Source organism: Asterias rubens, chromosome 5, assembly GCF_902459465.1.
Source record: "Asterias rubens chromosome 5, eAstRub1.3, whole genome shotgun sequence".
NCBI classification, from domain to species: Eukaryota; Metazoa; Echinodermata; class Asteroidea; order Forcipulatida; family Asteriidae; genus Asterias; species Asterias rubens.
The window spans coordinates 22533908-22551741 of record NC_047066.1 but is presented as its reverse complement, the minus strand read 5'-3'; the positions used below and the strand labels follow the sequence as shown (position 1 = coordinate 22551741).

Below are 17834 nucleotides of genomic sequence, written 5' to 3'. Positions count from 1 at the left end.
TTTTGAGAAAGAAGTAATTTTCCACGAATTTGATTTTGAGACCTCAGAAATCAAGTATATAAAAGCACACAACTTCGTGTGACAAGGGTGTTTTTTTCTTTCATGATTATCTCGCAACTTCGACGACCATTTGAGCTCAAATTTTCACAGGATTGTTATTATTATGCAAATGTTGAGATACACCAACTGTGAAGACTAGTCTTTGACAATTTACCAATAGTGTCCACTGTCTTTAAGCTTAAGAAAATATTGCTTCAAAAGTTTATGCTAAGCAGCAGTTAACAGCAGTAAGCAGGATACAAGTATTTTAGTTTGTAAACCATTTTCTTTTAAGCATAATTTTGTTGTGCTTAGCTAGTTTTTGTGCTTAAGCTGCTCTATGATAGATCCCAGATGAGTTTAAGATGTTTACAAACCAATCTTGTTGTTTGACAGAGTAAATAATCGTCTGTCCCTTTAATTGTTTTGCATATGTGAAGATTACTTTTTAATGAACTGCAAACTTGTGCTAAGCAGTACTTCTTTGTCTGCAAACAATTGCCCAAACTTTGTTTACTATATTACATCAGAGATCATGTTGTATCAGAATAAGCATATTTCTTAGATATTTTATTACAAAGTTTATTTTCCCTTAAAAGAGTTGCAAGATGGCACTTTGTGAAATGTTTCACTTTCAAAGATACTTTCAGGAGATAAAATGTAATTGAAGATTAAAGGCAGTGGACACTATTGGTAATTACTCAAAATAATTATCTGCATAAAACCTTTCTTGGTGACAAGTAATGGGGGAAGGTTGATGGTATAAAACATTGTGAGAAACAGCTCCCTCTGAAGTGCCATAGTTTTCGAGAAAGAAGTAATTTTCCACGAATTTGATTTCGAGACCTCAGATTTAGAACTTGAGGTCTAGAAATCAATCATCTAACTGCACACAACTTCGTGTGACAAGTGTGTTTTTTCTTTCATTATTATCTCGCAAGTTCGATGACCAATTGAGCTCAAATTTGCACAGGTTTGTTATTTTATGCATATGTTGAGATACACCAACTGTGAAGGCTAGTCTTTGACAATTACCAATAGTGTCCACTGCCTTTAATAACAACACCTGGTATAATTTACAAGTTTAATTTTTATTTCTAAAAATAATAATTGCATCATTGTCGGTTTCAATACACCGTTTCATCGTTACATGACATATACTTTGTGGTTTATATGACGGCTAACTTGATGGATGCCACAGATAAAAGTTTGAAAAAAATCATTAAACAACTGAGAGACAGGGTAATACTTGTTTGAAAATAGTGTTTCAATTGACTTATCACATTAGAAGTGTGTTCCAATATCTTTATGTATAATTTTGAACTGTAATGGACAGTTGCAACATTGAGATGGCATACTTTTGAGATATGATCTTCATGGATGTACATGTTAAACAAAAAGTTGTACTTTAATCCTCAGATAGCCTAGACTTCATGGATTGATTAACATCAAAACTTTCAATACACTGAGAACAAAACTTGTTTATTGTTAAAAGTGTTGTAACAATTTTCATTCTTAGTTTGCGTGTCAGTATTGAGTGACTTGCATGTGTATACCTCGGTTTGTGTGTACATCGTTGCATTTTCTGGAACACCTCATAACAAGATGAAATTTTTTACTGAAATGGTTACAAGACAGCACTTTGTATACAAAGATCTTGACTCTTTTTGATACAACTTTTCCTAGTGTATTTTAATCAAAACCTCATTGCCAAGACACATAGTGTGATTTTATGTTTAGACAAGTATTTATTTACCAGTATAACTTTCAACTTCCCTTTTTACCATGCAGTGTTGAAATTAAACGCAGTGCAAAATATTGCAACTTATTATTTCAACCCTGTTTAGATGTGAACATTTACTGATGTATTGTTTCAACCCTGCAATTTATGATTAAAGTTGACCAAGTCTTCCACAAGTCAATTTACAATGTACTTATAGGTTTAGCCAACTAATTCAATTTGTCAAAGTCCTCCATGATGACAATTGTGAAACATACATTGTACCCAGTAGAGTACTGATTCCAAACTAGAGTTTACCAAGTCCTTCATTGGTGTAAATACACACTTTATCCATCCGACATTTGACTGGGTTCTCCTTGGTAGTCATTATAGGTACAACAATGAGTCAAGTCTATAATGGTTTATAGCCGAACTGAATCCATGTTGGCTGCACCATGTGCTTGTATATTATTCAATATGCTCATGTGTGTGTGAATGTTGTCTAACTGTGTACACCACCCCGCTGAAAAAGATGTAGAGCACAGTCAAGAACACTAGCGTGAGTAATATTCCAGTAGGTCCAAAGCCAATAAATAACCAAAGAATCAGCGAGAGCAGTACCAGCTTAGCTAGAGTGTAGTAATTAGCTAGAAAACGAAGACTCAATCTTGGATTGCATGTTTGTTGTTGAGGGGAGGCACGGTATGGGGGCGTTGGAATGGCCGTCTGTCTATGGGTTGGGATTGATGGAGGTGCAGTGAAGATCTGCTTAGCTAAAGCTCCACTGAAATCTGCTCGACGATACACCTCAGAGACTTTATCACCAAACTAAATAAATGAGAAAACACACAAGCACATGGGTTTAGTTTGGTTCTCAAATTGAAGTAGACTGTACAATGAAGAAAGTTTGTTCCATAGCAGTTTGAACAACTAACCAAACTGTACAATCTTACTAGATTCATTCCCTTATTACTTTTAACTTTAAATCTCTCCGTCACACCCTTCAGAACATTCAAATGAGGTTTACAGTTACTGGCACAACATGGCCGATAGGCCTAACCCTAGAACAGTAGTTTGGGTGTTGGTTCTAAATCCCAATATTAAGCATGACCCTTGACTTTAATTGATCCCAGACACCAAGTTAAATGGGTTTCTGCGCGGTCAGGCAGGGTTCTTATATTGAAATTAAGTTTAATTGAACAACATACTTGACAGTACGAGATAGTTTAAGGAATGAAATAGATGACCTTATGACTCTGCTATGTCAACACACCATGCATTGATGGTCAAATTTGTCAACGCTATCCTGTGTAACTGTCTGTTTTTATTATTATTTCGACATTGTTATTTGTTGGTTTTCAGTGAATAATAATTTAAATTACAAGTTTTGAAAATCGACCTGCCAGATCAGTCAGATAATCTTCAAATCAATCTTACCGTAGTGTTAAAGTTTGACGAGAGTGCATACAGCTTGCGAACAAGGTACGCATTTTCAAAGCTTCTGATTGGCTGAAGCTCAGGGTCACCTCGGTACGCGATCTCAAACTTGCGTAGTTTATTCATCATCTATGGATATTAAACAAATTAGATTCTATGTAAGACCTTACGAAGTTCAAACCAGAGAAATACTTGGTCTAAAATACTGTCCAAGTTCAATATGGCATTGAAAGGCTGTTGTGTCCTTGGTTTATAACAAGTGCGCCCTCTAGTGTTAAGGTTGATTGTGGTTAGTTATCTTGGATGGTGGAGCTGTTTACATGACATGAGGTGAACATAATAGCATATTGTTAACTTCTGCGTCCTTGTACAATTTCTTACTGTTTTCCTGAAGTATGAATGTATTAATGTCGCTAGTATTGATTGTTATGACAACAAGCTTTTAAGAATAATGACTACTTGCCTGGAAGCGACCCTTTGGACTCAACTGTCCATTGACACAATGTGGTGGTTGGCCATTCTCGTTAATGGCTGTACTCCCATTGGATCCACCATTTATTGACTCTTCAAGTAGTGACGGTGCATTTACCTGCAAAACCACAAATCAATCATACTCATTACTAAGCTTGGGCGATATCGATTTATTTTATTCACGATATATCACCGACAATACATCGCGATATTCGATATAATCGCGATTAATGAAATTTGACATCATCAGTCTTCAAACTCCAAGTGAAAGTTGTAGAAGAGACAGTCATAGCTTAAGAGAGGTGTTCTAATGACCTATTCTTCTGGTTTTACTCCAAACCTATGGGGTGCAAGATGTCTCAGCTAGAAAATACATCGCGATATTTAATCGATATTGCGATATATCGCGATTATCGTGATATATCGCGATATATATCGATATTTCGATTAAAACCAAATCCATCCGATATCGAAATCGTTTCCAAATTAATATCGCGATATTTGATAATATCATGATATCGCCCAAGCTTACTCATTACACTGCTTGAAAACTGCATTTTTAGTGATGTGCGTAGAAATGTTTTGCAGAATAAATATTATGATGGGGAAAACCACAGGCCATCTTTTCAGTTTTCTTTATAATGTGACACCCTTAGAGAGACTTTGAAATCAAATCTTTGATTTTCAAAATAAAGCTCTGTCGTTGGTTATACATGTACCTATCCTTGTTAAACCAAGGACCAAACAGTCATGGAGCCTGTCTTGATGCCAAATCAATGCTTTGCTTTTAAAGAGAGACTTGAGGTTAATATTTACAAAGTTTGCAACAAAGCTTCGGTAATTCAGTTTGACATAATGGGACTGCACACAGAATCCAAAACAATTTAATTCATTTAATTACCTGAAACACTTTGGAGAGATAATCCTTTGTATATTCCAAGTATCTACACAACTTGTTGGTGTCTACTGGACCAATATCATCCTGCAGCTGAAGATGACCCTGTAACCTTTGACTTCTAGGGTCACTGAAGGTACTTTGTGAAAACCAAGACAAGAAGCCCTCTCCATCATTGGTGACCGGTGTGTAACTTAAGTTGGATACTGTGATCTGAGCTTGGTGAACATTCTGTAACAATCTCTCAATCTAGCAAAGTTTTAGAAAAATATACAATTGAATTGTTGGCATGGGTGTGCAAGGTAAACAGGAGAAAACTTAATTGTAAAGATGCCCTTATTTGAACAAATTAAGAACATATGATTCCACAGCAAGTATGATAACAAGCTTGGTTTTCATCAAGGAATAACCCTGAAAGATACAACGATGTGTGTTTATTGGGTCTCATTGACGTTTTGATAGATACAGTACAGCCCTTAAATTTCCAATCGAGGCTCGCAGGGGGAAACGAGGGCTGTAACGAGCGTCTTATTAACCCCATCGAGTCCACACGCCTCGTTGCGAGCAAGTGAAACAGGCTCGAAAGGACTGTCTTTTTGAGATGGGTGTCTTTGTGTTGACTGGTGCAGATCACTGACCCTCATTACACAAGAAACAACGATTAAGCCATGCAAGGCACCCAGGGACAAACCATGTTAAGATCACCTTTTTGTAAAACTTTTGGTGAACATGAGCATACATGGTTTCTTAATTGAACAAAGAAAGAGCCTGAATACTTTCCTGAAAAGAAAACCCTTGTTTTGGTTCAACAAATCTGAATAAAAGAAACACAGCATTTCTATATTCAGCCTATTATACATGATGAGCCACAAGGGAAACTGACTAGGTAAAAATGTAGTTATAAATCAATAATAATAATAATAATAATAATAATAATAATAATAATAATAATAATAACGAGGTCTTATAGAGCGCACAAATCCACAAAAGTGCTCAGGGCGCTATTACAGAGGATGAATAAAGAAACATGAACTCAATGAACCCTAAAACTTACCAGAGCTTTGACATCATTGCTGTACAGTAGTGTATACATGAATCCAGGGGTCTCAAGCTCAGCTACTTGGGAGCCCAAGTCAGGTACAGATGGATTAGGCTTAGGGGTCAGGAAACTACTTCCATATGAAGCAGAGTGGCCATGATGTGGTGAACCATAATCCTCATAAAGACTTCTCTCGGCTAGTAAGAGGAATATAATAGGATATGAATGAGATGGCCAGGATGATGATAATACATATCAATAAACAAATTGCACTGGAATCACAAGGGCTTGATTAACAGTTAAAGGCACTGGATATTTATGGTAATTTGCTCAAAATAATTGTTAGCTATCTTACTTGTTAGCGATCAATGGAAGGATGTTGATAGTATAAAACATTGTTGGAAACGGCTCCCTCTGAAGTAACAGAAGTTATTTCTCACACACAAAATTGAATTTGATTTTGTACACCTCAGCTAAGGAAATCAAGAATCTGAAAGCACAAAGTTTGTGCGACAAGGGTGTTTTTTCTTTCATTATTTTCTCGCAACTTCGACGACCAATTGAGTTCAAATTTTCACAAGTTTGTTATTTTATCTTGTATGCATATGTTGAGACTCTGCGGTCTTACCTTCTTGGAGAACCATAGCAAGATTGCTCTGTGCAAGAACCTTAGCAACACGGAATAATACAATGGCATTTTTAGGGCTAGTCAAGTCTTGACGGAATGCCCTGGGCAAAAATTCCTGGAATAGCACCGTGTAGAACATGAGATTGCTTGAGATGAACTTTAACCTGCAAAGAACATACAGACACATATAAACCAGTACATGTACGTAGGCTTTTGTTCTGAGTTTAAATCTTTGCAACGACCCTGCTCCCTCTGATTGCCTAAATGTGGTCTGTCAAACGGGTATCAAGATCTCTCTATCCAGTCCTTAATATTATTAAATAATAACCGTATTTATAATGCCCCTTTTCCAAAGGATACTGCACGGTGAGTAGGACAAAGCCTTTGAATTATGAGACCTAATCCTTAGCACACCATGTAATGGTTTACATGTACATGGTGCTACGGCGCATGCAGCAGCCACAGCCAGGAACACCGGGGCGAAACCCTTCTCTTTTCCATTAAGTGCACTGGGTTCTTTTTCAGCTGTATCACTTATTATGTAGGTCTCTCACATAGTACTCCAATGTCACACCAATCCCTTAATCTCTTACCATCTTTCTTCTTGTATTGGTTTGTCCTTCTGAGTTTCTCTCATTGGACCTCTTGGAGATCTTTCTGTTTCTCCAGATTGATCTACATAGCGCCATGGCTGGATATAGCTCAACCAAACCTCCAACATCTGCAAGCAAAAGCCAACCATGTTAAGGACTCAATAAGCCTGATGCATTTTGTAAAGGGTACTGTTTTGGAAGTAGAGACATTTGTAAAAAAGAATCAAATTGTGGGCTACACTTTACTTTGTTTGTAAAGAAATAATATTTGCCAAAAGAAGCAAAGAATAGAAATATTCCAGTATATCACATTTGTTTATACAAAGGCCTTGGTCTGGAATAATGCACATTGGGTCACTGTAAATGTTGAACATTTGCTCGTCTGCTCCAATGGTATTTTAAGCTCCAACTTGATCAAGTGAATTAGCTGTAATTCTGAAAAATTACACACCATAACAGACCTTCGTTTTTGAGGAGCGCGATCGCCCTCGCGCTCCTACCGCGCTCCTGGGGCTGTCTTCAGGTGTGCGATCGACAGCGCTCCTCCTTGATCATAACAGTGTATTTTATTTATAACACAAAAGCAGAATACACGCCAGTCGTTGTTACTTTGCGTGCGACAATAAATAAAAGAAACATTGAGCGCTAGAGGTCGCTTTGGAACGATGCACTAGCGTAATATTAAACGCCCCCTATTGGTAAAATCTACACGAACCAGCAATAATTGCATTGAGACAAGACTCAACGTGTCACGTGGGAGTTTTAGCGCATTTCCAGGCGGCGCAAATGCGAGGGCGAAGCGCATACCGTCGGTGTACCTAGCTCAATGAACATCTGTTGTGCAATCTCGAGATTGAGCAGCGCAATTAACAGATTGCTAGCTTTACGAACTCGCAGCCGGGTACATTATTACTACATGACGTACACACACACTCTGCTGTATACGTCGTCCGTGCAATACTCCACTACTAGTAGATCAACCATGGATCAACGACGTATTTTCTCGTAAGAAAATGTGTATTTTCTAATGCTTTATATCAAATGTGAAAACATTTTTAAAAAAAAGGAAACATAAAACCTTAAAATCGTGCGGTATTTTGTCACACGGGAGTGGGATCGGGGTTGTTTTATTGAACGTTTTATTTTATTTTATCTGTAAATTTTATTTGTGTACGTCCGATCCGACCTGACCATTTTAGTAATCATAAACTGAGTATGCTAGTCAAACAAATTGAGCTCCTGGACAATCTAAGAAGAGTGATTTTTTAGGAGCTCAAATTGAGCTCCTGAGTATTCTCAGGAGAGCGATTAAAAGAGCTCCTTCTATTTCTATAAACGAAGGTCTGCCATAATTACTATGTTCCCAGACTGCTCTACCTCTACATACCTGTCTAAAGGTTGAATCCAGAGGCCAGTTGTCAAATCCATGTCGTAGAAATACGTACAATTTTTTCTTGATGAACTGTGGAATCACATATCTATCAGATGAAATCAAAAAGCTTAGGCATTGTAACAAAAATAAGAAGTACTTGTATAAATAATTGTGTTTTAGTCATTGACAAAAAATAGGGAGACAGACAATAAAGGGCTACATATAGACAGCTCAGTTGGTAGAGAGTTGGTACGTTAATCTAGAGGTCGCTGGTTTGAGTCCCACTCCAGCCAATTTCAATTGTTCAACCCCAAATCATTCAACAAATATTCCAATACCTCATTTTGACAAAGAGGAATAATTTGGTTCGTTTAATAACATGTTTTCTAATTTTAAAAACCTGTTTTAAACATACACGTAATGGCAGGAAAGATTTCTTATTTGAATTTTATAGACTGATTTCTGCATTTCTTTGAGAAAATTACTGCTTTTCTTTTTTTTTACCTCTTGAATTCTTCCAGTTGGTCTTGTTCAGGATGTTGGTATGCAGATAGTGATAATGGTGGCCGCGCTGAATTCACAAAGAAATGTAGATGCTTCACCAGGATTCGAACCACCCTCACATGATCTGAGCTAGGAATGTAGTTCTCCTAATATTAAAAGAAAAAGCGCAACATCACCTTTTGGGAAAAGTACATGTGTAAATTTGTACTTTGTTGTGTTTCAAAGAGAAAGTCACCTACAGTGAAATGACAATGACAGTGCACTTATCAATAAGACAAGGGGTTTGCCTCAGTGTTCCTGGCTGTGGCTGCTGTGTGCGTCCCAACACCTTGTAAACCCTTATACGGTGCTACATAATTGGCTCTCAGAATTCATCTCTGCAATAACCTATCTTTCTGAAAATGTGTACATGTATATACTACATTGAGTACCTTGTTTAGTAATCTATACATGCGCCATATAGGCACTAATACTCCAATACATGTATTTGTATTATTGTATCTGTAAGGTCGTGAAACATTTCTTTTCATAAACATGAACACAAAATTCAAACTTCAATCATTCCTATTCTTATGATAGACCGTTTGATAACCTCAAATAAACTGTTATGCTAATGTAAAGAGACTGAATAATATGTCACAAATGAACAACAATATACCACACTCTCCCACCCCAGGGATCGATTTTCAAAAAGATTTAGGACGGACTAGTCCTAGGAGATATAAAAAACCTTTGGCTCGTCCTAAGTTAAGATTAGTCCTAAATATTTGTGAAATCCACCCCTGGTTTTGCATGATTTATAGATTGGCAAGGAATAAGATGTGCAACTGCTATCACAGTCCAAATTTGTGTTTTCTTCCGAAAGCTGCTTACTCTGATAAATTGAGAAAATCATAAAGATTTAAGTCTGACTTCTAAAAGTTTTGTTTACCCTAACGTGTTGCCTGAATCCTTGTTTTGATTGTAGCATATTCTGATTTAACCAGAGCTCTCCCAATGCTTGTAGAAGTATCTCACTACGCCATGTTTCTCTACTACCTGACTCCATCTGTGATGATTGGTTGAGATTGAGTAAAGGTTGACGATGTTTACTACCAGTGACCTCACTACGGAATAGTTGGTTGTGCTGTAACTCACTGGAGTACCTGCGTTCAATCAAATCAACCATAAATCAAATTTGTTCTCATCATGTTTTCATAATTTGATATAGATAAATATTTTTAAAATTATAATTGAACTTGTGTACAACAGTCTCTTGTATCAAGGTGGTCAAGTTTAACATCCATTATATCAGTGCGATACCCGCAAATAGGATTTGAACTGCCTCTGGCTACCGGGCAACTTCAGTAGTCTAGTTGGTAAGACAATGCTCTAGAATTGCAAGGGTCAGGGGTTCAAATCCTGCCGAGAAACATGCCTGTGATATTTTTTCACAGGACTCGGGAAAGTACTGAGTATACAGTGCTAATACACATCGGTGTATGGGTAAAAACTAAAATGAATATTCTTTATCCCAATGCAAATTTTTCATATATTATATGTCAAATTTTTTATCTACATGTATAATAATGTTTGATGATTATAAAGCGCTTCACACTGTGTATAAAAAACGCATTAAAAACTTCTTTAAAAGTTTAAAACTCAAAACACAACCAAATGTCACACTAAGTCACTATACATCAATGAAAACCAAAGTATTGAAAGCAAAGAGGCACATGCAACCAAAGCTTCCCATCACATAAATAAATGTTGCATTTCTATTAGTGCTATCATGCAAGAGCCATGCATACCGTCATCATGTCAAAGGTCAATAACAGTTTCAAACTGTTGTCTAAACACAGAGTTGTCCACAATTCGTATCAGTATTTGGCGTAAGCTTAATCAGTGCTACATGATTTGCCCACTTAGTTGAATTGTATACATGTATGTAGTTGTATCAACTATAAAAATTCAATCAGTTTAAGGAACCGGACACCTTTGGTAAATGTCAAAGACCAGTCTTCCCACTAGGTGTATCTCAACATATACGCATAAAATAACAAACCTGTGAAAATTTGAACTCAATTGGTTGTCGGAGTTGTGAGAGAATAATGGAAGAGGAAACACCCGTTGCACAAGTTGTGTGCTTTCAGATGCTTGATTTTGAGACCTTACACGGCACGCCATTTTGTGGAGTCAAGTTTTTGACTCCATAAAACGAACGACCATGTTGGTTCACAAAGTAAAAGGAAAACCAAGCAATTTCGAAGCATGTTGGTGTGGATCATTATATTCTACTTTTAAAACACCTTTCCAAACATCATAACAAACGGTTATCAAACACTTTTTATAGACCAGCTCACCCTATCCAAGGCAACGTGTCCCTTTAAACATAATGTAGTTAGACAGGGCAATCGCCCTGATCATGCATACCACTTATCCAAACAAAACAACATGTACTACATACCAACGAAACATAATATCTGCTACTGCCTAAAAGCAAATGAAGCATTATTATAGCAAATGAGATGGCAGACAAAGACCCTTGTAACCAGGGGTGACCTAAATGTAGTGCATAAATGATAATGGTTTGCAACCTTGATCCCAGATTAATGTGCAACGCAAGATGTTCCTTTCACAAATATTGCTGTATACATTTATAATTGTGCTAACTTTTTGCTGTGCAATGGTTGAATTTAATTTAATTTGGGCGTTGCTATAATGTATGTATCAGCAAATGAATTTAACCATAACCAAAGTCTAAACTGAGCAAAGATGATCTACACTGTACATGTAATTTCTTTTCAAATTATCCTTGAATCAAAGAATTAGTTACCTCCATTGTCCATTGTTTTATCATTTCTAGCCACTTTTAGACAGGCTTTTAGGGAACACCGTGTGTGAAAATATACAATGTAAATGGAGTGCGCTCAAAGACCAGTAGCTTTTGTTCTGGATGCATTTCATTCATCATTTGATGTATTAATTTGCTACTACTTTTAGGAACAGTAACTTCCCCTTATATCACTGTAATTTGTTAGCGCTTGTAATAAATTAGGCATTTTTAGTAACCATTCCAAGTTTTCCCAGCAAGTTAAAAAAATGCATCCCGTATGTTGAAATGCATATTAAAGCAAATGGCTTCAACAATGGTGACAGTCAGAAAACAATTTTTTTTTAAAGAATAAGGAGAGTCGCAATATCCACTGGGCCAACGATCATACAGCACTCAGAACCCAACGTCATGACTTGAGCAAGCTTTGCAGTCAAGTGTTTTCTCAGATTAACTTTAGCTGTCAAAACTTCTTGAACTCAGCTAACAACAAACAAGAAGTCTTTTGTTAAACATTTTGAAACAGTTTTGTTCCAGTGAGGCCACATATGATCTGTAGTCTAGTGAATATTTTCTAGATATTTAAACCATGATACATGTAAGTGCGTGCTGCCTACATAAACCAAATACATCTCCCCTGGGTACAAAACTGTGCTGAGGAAAAGAAACTTACAAATATTGATAGAGTACGCCGTATTGAGGAACCCTGTAATGAAATGATGCATCATGGACAGATTAACAACTGTTATCTCAAAACCCTAATATCTTCGGGTCCCTTTGGTATGCAGAACCATCACTACTGCATTGTGGATTGTGAGCAACTTCATCTGCTACAATACTACACTTAGACTATCTGCAACCAAATAGGCCCTTTTTGAACACCGGCTTCGGCTTTGGATTCGGCTAAGGCTAGCTTGGCCCTACGGTTGTTTTGACAATTGCGTGTGCTTTGCGTACGTGCTCAGGGCTTCAGGCGAGAGAACGGAGCCTGAAGCCGCATCCAAAGCCAAAGCTCTGATTTGGAAAAGGGTCATAATTAGCCCTACTGGCTTGTTTTAGTCACAACAGTACATTTTAACTAAAATAAACGCTCCTGGTACTGGTTTTCTTCAGGTTAATCGTCCATGTTCATGTTTTAATGGTATGACTAGAGCCATGGCCATGTAGGTGTGAGGATCGATGAAGGAATGCACTATTCAAGATTAAACTACAGTGTCATCATGGATTGCCAGTTACTTAATACTTTACATTCATCCTGTTAATTCATTACCCAGTATGGATCTAAATGGGAATACCAACTCCATGGCTACTGGGTTCACAGATATAGAATATAACACCTAGATCGGCGGCGCGTACATACGTGGGTTCTGGCATGGGCGCTGCTATTAGCCTATCTCCCATGTTCATCTTCCACCAGCATGTGACTTTTTAGCGCATCCATAAAGAACCAGGAATTTTTGTGTACGGCTTATGGCGCGTATGTATATGGGCCGATAATAATAATAATAATAACAGGTATTTAGAAACGCTCCCCATAGAAAACTATATCATAGCGCTTACAAAAACTGAAAAACAAAAGCACAATTAAACAATTACAAAAACCTTCGAAAAAGCTACATACACAATGTTTGAAAAGCATGAGAAAAAGAGAAAAGCCTAAACAGGGAAGAGATGTGTTTTCAGAAGTTTTTTGAATTGGTCAGTGGATTTAGCGGCTTTAATGAAAGAAGGGATGTTGTTCCATTCTGTGGATGCAGTAACAATGAATGTGCGATCGCCAGATTTGCTACGGGTCCTAGGAATGGTAAGCAAAAATGGGTCTCGAGAAGAGCGAAGATTAGGGCGAGATGGGTTATGAAAAGTAAAGCAATCCTTGATATATAATGGCGTCTGGTCATGGAAGGCTTTAAAAACAAACAAAAGTACTTTGAAGAGAATTCTTTCTTTTACGGGAAGCCAGTGGAGAGATTTAAGTAGAGGACTGGAGTCATGACGACGGGTATTACATTGTATATTCTGTATCTATGCTAGCAATATGGACTCTTCCAATATGACTTTATGTACATAGTAATGAATCTAATTTATGTAGACTAAACAGCATGAATAGTGCCCTCATGATATGTGCATAAACTAGATGGTTAAGACATACCTGTAAGATGGTGAGTGACCCTGGTGGCTGGATACCTGAGTGCTTGAAGTGAAGGGAGTCAAGGGTAGACTGGTGCCATCAATTGGCAAGAAGTAATGCAAGTAGTCACTGAGAAGACGGGGATACAGCCAATCTTCTGATTCTACCCACTGTTGTTGACTCTGTATGGGAGAGGATGTATATCAAACATACATTGATCATTGTGTCATGACCGAGTTAAGAGCATCAAGTTCAAGTTCTGGTGGTTAAGTCACCGGAGTGTGGGTTTGAATCCCGGTCGTGACACTTGTGTCCTTGAGCAAGATACTTTACAATAATTGCTTCTCTCCACCCAGGGGTATAAATGGGTACTAGAATAGGTAGTGCACACTTCACAATCCAGAACACTGATCATGAAAGAGGGGGTTCAGTTCAGTGTGTCTGGTGCATTGCGAGACATCCTTGTCTACAGGTTTCCTCAGGCATCTGAGTAAACAGTGATTTTGTTTATTTTTTAGACATCCTTGGGTTCAATACCAGAAATTATTAATAGTAACAGGGATTATTGCTGATATATGTGTTATGATCCATTTCTTACCAAATGCCTCTTTAGCTTTGTATAGATGAGCAAGAAGTAAAAAATGTTTACACGTGACTAATAACTCAATGAAGATCATCAATTCTAATTGAGCAATGGCGGTTGAGGTTTACTTCCCTGCTAATGTTTCTAAGCAAAACATTCACAATTCTAGGGAATGCAAGAAAAGATAATCGGAATACAAGCTACATATAAAGAGGTTTTTTCTGGCATTTTCTCCCCATTTGACAGGAAGTAACACTTACCTGTTGCTTATGTCGAAAAATTATAAGATATGCAAAACTATACATGAAATATTCAAAGGCATCTGTGTAAAAATGAGTTAAGGAATGTTAGCAATTATATGGACCACTAAGGATGAAGGCATTATTCATAAATTATTTATCCATTCTGAATGGTTTACAAAAAATTACGTGGCCAAGTTTAAATGTTAACACATGCATAACACAATGCAGAGTCAAGGTGGGCTGTCAGATCTGCTCTAAAAATTTACAGGGATTTTGATTTTTTTTTTATGGAAAGTGTATTGAATCAGGTTTAAACAACTTGTTTTACAATAACGCTGATGCCTGGTTCTGGAAAATATAACATTAAATTCGCCTCAATAAAATTATCAAGAACCCAGTGCCTCAATGTCTTTAAACATCTAGTTTGGAATCTCTTCACCAAACTTTGGTTCTCTTTTTGTAATGCTGGGTATTCACAATTGACCTTAATTAAATACAGCATAAAGGATACTGAGGAGGACTGAGACAGGGGGTCTACCCTGGGTCTGGTAACTCAGCTTATTCAAATAGAAACCAGGCATAGCTCCATCCAGTAAGGCGTCTCTAGTTGGAGCCTGAAACACAAAAACAAGAAATTTCAATCAGCAACATAATTATTTGCTTTTCAGTTTTCACAATGTTTTATACTATTAAAGGCAGTGGACACTAATGGTAATTGTCAAAGACTAGCCTTCACAGTTGGTGTATCTCAACGTATACATGAAATAACTAACCTGTGAAAGTTTGAGCTCAATCAGTCATCGAATTTGCGAGATAATAATGACAGAAGAAAACACCCGTCACACGAAGTTGTGTGCGTTTAGATGGTTGATTTTGAGACCTCAAGTTCTAAACCTGAGGTCTCGAAATCAAATTCGTGGAAAATAACTTCTTTCTCAAAAACTATGGCACTTCAGAGGGAGCCGTTTCTCACAATGTTTTATACCATCAACCTGTCCCCATTACTCGTCACCAAGAAAGGTTTTACGCCAATAATTATTTTGAGTAATTACCAATAGTGTCCACTGCCTTTAACAGCTCTCCATTGCTTGATACCAAGTAAGTTTTTATGCTTACTTTTTTGTTGAGTAATTACCAATAGTGTTCAGTGTTTTTAACACTTTCCAACTAAAGACCTTCATACAACCAGGAGAGTTGTTGTCCCTTTTCTGACATGTTCCCTGTTTCAATGTTGATTTCACACAAATATTTTCAAGTTTTCTTTAACACTTCATTTGCTAAATTTGATGCATAATAAGCTTACCGGTAAACATGACACAGGAAACTCATATCTGAATATGCCATCTACTTGCAGTTTATATACCATGGTCATAAGAGGACCTCTTGGAGCTAAAAACTCTTTTATGATATGAAAATCCTCTCGAGAAGATTGCTGACTGACAGTCTGTAGCCCCCATCCGAAATTCTGGTTATATCCAAAGATGTTTTCTAGAAGTGGTTGATATACAACATGCAGCTCCTAGGGTAGGAGAAAAAGACGGAACCTCAGTTAACATACATAGATTAAGTGTAGTTTTCTTTTGGTGTAATTGGCCTATTACCTTTTTCTCATGGGACCAACGGCCTTATACGTCGTGAACTAAGACGATCGGCCAATTTGTAGAGTCAAGTTTTTGACTCCATAAAATGGCAGACTGTGTTAGTTTGCAAAGTAAAAGGAAAACCACTCAATTTTACTTACATACAAAAGAGGCATGTCTGGTGGATAATTATATTCTACTTTCCATATATCTTTCTAACCATATCGAATTAGTAACAAATGGTTTCAAACGATTTCCATGGACCAACTCGATCAATCCAAGGCATCGTGTCCGTTTAAGCTGTCACTAATGATTGGAAGACTTCTGTACTACAATAAATATCTTCTCTTAAAGACTTAGTGCACACTGGTGACAGCTAGCGTTTTCCACAACAAATAAATATAATTTCAGTGTTCACACATTACATTTTAATATTAAATTATCTAAATTAAAAAACTAAAATATGACTGACCTTGCTTGATAGTTTATGAATAAAGTCTGCAATCTCTTCACATCTCTGTCTCAGTGGTTTATTAAATGTGTCTAATATTCCACTCTGTAAAAAAGAATTTTTTTTATCTGGTTAAGAAAATTATAAAGTGGCACAGTGTTTTGCCTGAAGGATATCTGCTTTGAGGTTAAAGGTTCACTTTTGAATTTTGTAAAAAGTATTAACTTTCTCTGAAAAAAAAACCTCTCATTACGAACTGAAGGTTATGGGTCCTCTACTAAGGGTTAAGGTTATTCCTAAAAAAGCACCATCTTTGGCCGATACTGTGAATGTCACGTGTGATAGAAGGCTCAATAACCAGTGTATCGAAATATTCAACCATTTTACTTTTCGTTTACACTGCACTCACAATGTTTTATGCCAAACAACTTAAAACAAAAAAAAAGTTCCAAAAGTTCCACATAGCGCCACCACTCTTTTATTTGATATGTATATCTAATTTACCTCAATGAGTTTCCATTCTTGTAAAAATAAGTGAAAAAGAGGTGGCGCCATACGAAAAATTATCCAAATTAAGAAACAACAGCAAATGTTGCAACTTTTGATATTGTATCCATCAAGTCTTTCAAGACCAAGAAGAATTTTTATTATGATGTGCCCCATTATTATTATTTAATAAAACTGCAATAAAGGATTAGCCGGGCTGTTTTTGATTCTTTCATTTCATTTTTGTTTTATTTCAACACCAAACCAACCCAAAGACAAACAAATCTTTTCTGTCCAATGCCAATGAACTGAATGTTGTTGTCTGTTTTGGTGGCCTCGACAGCACTCGGTCAGCGGTCAGCAGAACAGCACAGTGCGTGAGTGCCCCAGAGCTATACTCGTCACAAAGCAAAGACAGGAAAGGAATGGTGCATTTGTTGAGGCCACAACAGAGGTGTGGCATGGGAGAAAGCATGAACTGAACGGGTTAATAGATTTGGAAAGGTTTGCGGGTAAATTAATGGCATGGGATCGGATGGTTTGTTAAAAATAACGGTGAATTACTGCCGACAAAATCATATTCGTACACTACAACAGTATAAATTATGAATTATGGGAGCTTTTGACAATTTCTAGAAACACAAAATCATTTCTAGTAAGACCAAAATAATCATAGTAATAACGGATGGATGTTTACCGATCTAGATGACAAAGTAATCGACATTGATCCGGGAGAAATGCCCAAAGTAGCTCCGAACAAGGACGCCGCCATCTTGCTTTCTCCTGGAGGTCAAGAGGTCAACCAGTTGGCAAACTCACGCGAGAATTATATTTTCCCGTGAGTTAACGTCACT

The 17834-nt window shown here is 37.1% G+C and overlaps 1 protein-coding gene across 3 annotated transcripts; it reads right to left on the bottom strand.

Moving 5' to 3' along the window:
• Positions 1-1182: 1182 nt before the first annotated feature.
• LOC117289995 (sphingomyelin phosphodiesterase 4-like) lies at positions 1183-17789 on the bottom strand. Of its 3 annotated transcripts, none has more exons than XM_033771198.1 (17): positions 17678-17789; positions 16516-16599; positions 15767-15982; positions 14975-15077; positions 14482-14543; positions 13660-13820; positions 12184-12216; positions 9630-9843; positions 8699-8844; positions 8210-8300; positions 6823-6950; positions 6230-6393; positions 5617-5798; positions 4569-4811; positions 3660-3785; positions 3197-3325; positions 1183-2587 (listed from the first exon to the last, which is right to left on the bottom strand). In XM_033771198.1, the coding sequence occupies exons 1-17, from the start codon at positions 17750-17752 to the stop codon at positions 2228-2230; spliced, it is 2517 nt and encodes an 838-aa protein (XP_033627089.1). In that variant the 5' UTR covers positions 17753-17789; the 3' UTR covers positions 1183-2227. The 3 variants fall into 3 exon arrangements, with proteins under 3 accessions (XP_033627089.1, XP_033627091.1, XP_033627090.1); XM_033771200.1 differs by having other exon boundaries at positions 15827-15982; XM_033771199.1 differs by lacking the exon at positions 12184-12216.
• Between the last annotated feature and the right edge of the window lie 45 nt (positions 17790-17834).

Coding starts and splice junctions, on each gene's coding strand:
- LOC117289995 (XM_033771198.1), bottom strand. CDS start 17,752: ATGGCGGCGTCCTTGTTCGGAGCTACTTTGGGCATTTCTCCCGGATCA. Junction 14,544..14,974: donor CCCTGTCTCAGTCCTCCTCA/GTATCCTTTATG, acceptor ATTTTTACACAG/ATGCCTTTGAATATTTCATG. Junction 8,301..8,698: donor CAACTGGAAGAATTCAAGAG/GTAAAAAAAAAG, acceptor TTCATCTGATAG/ATATGTGATTCCACAGTTCA.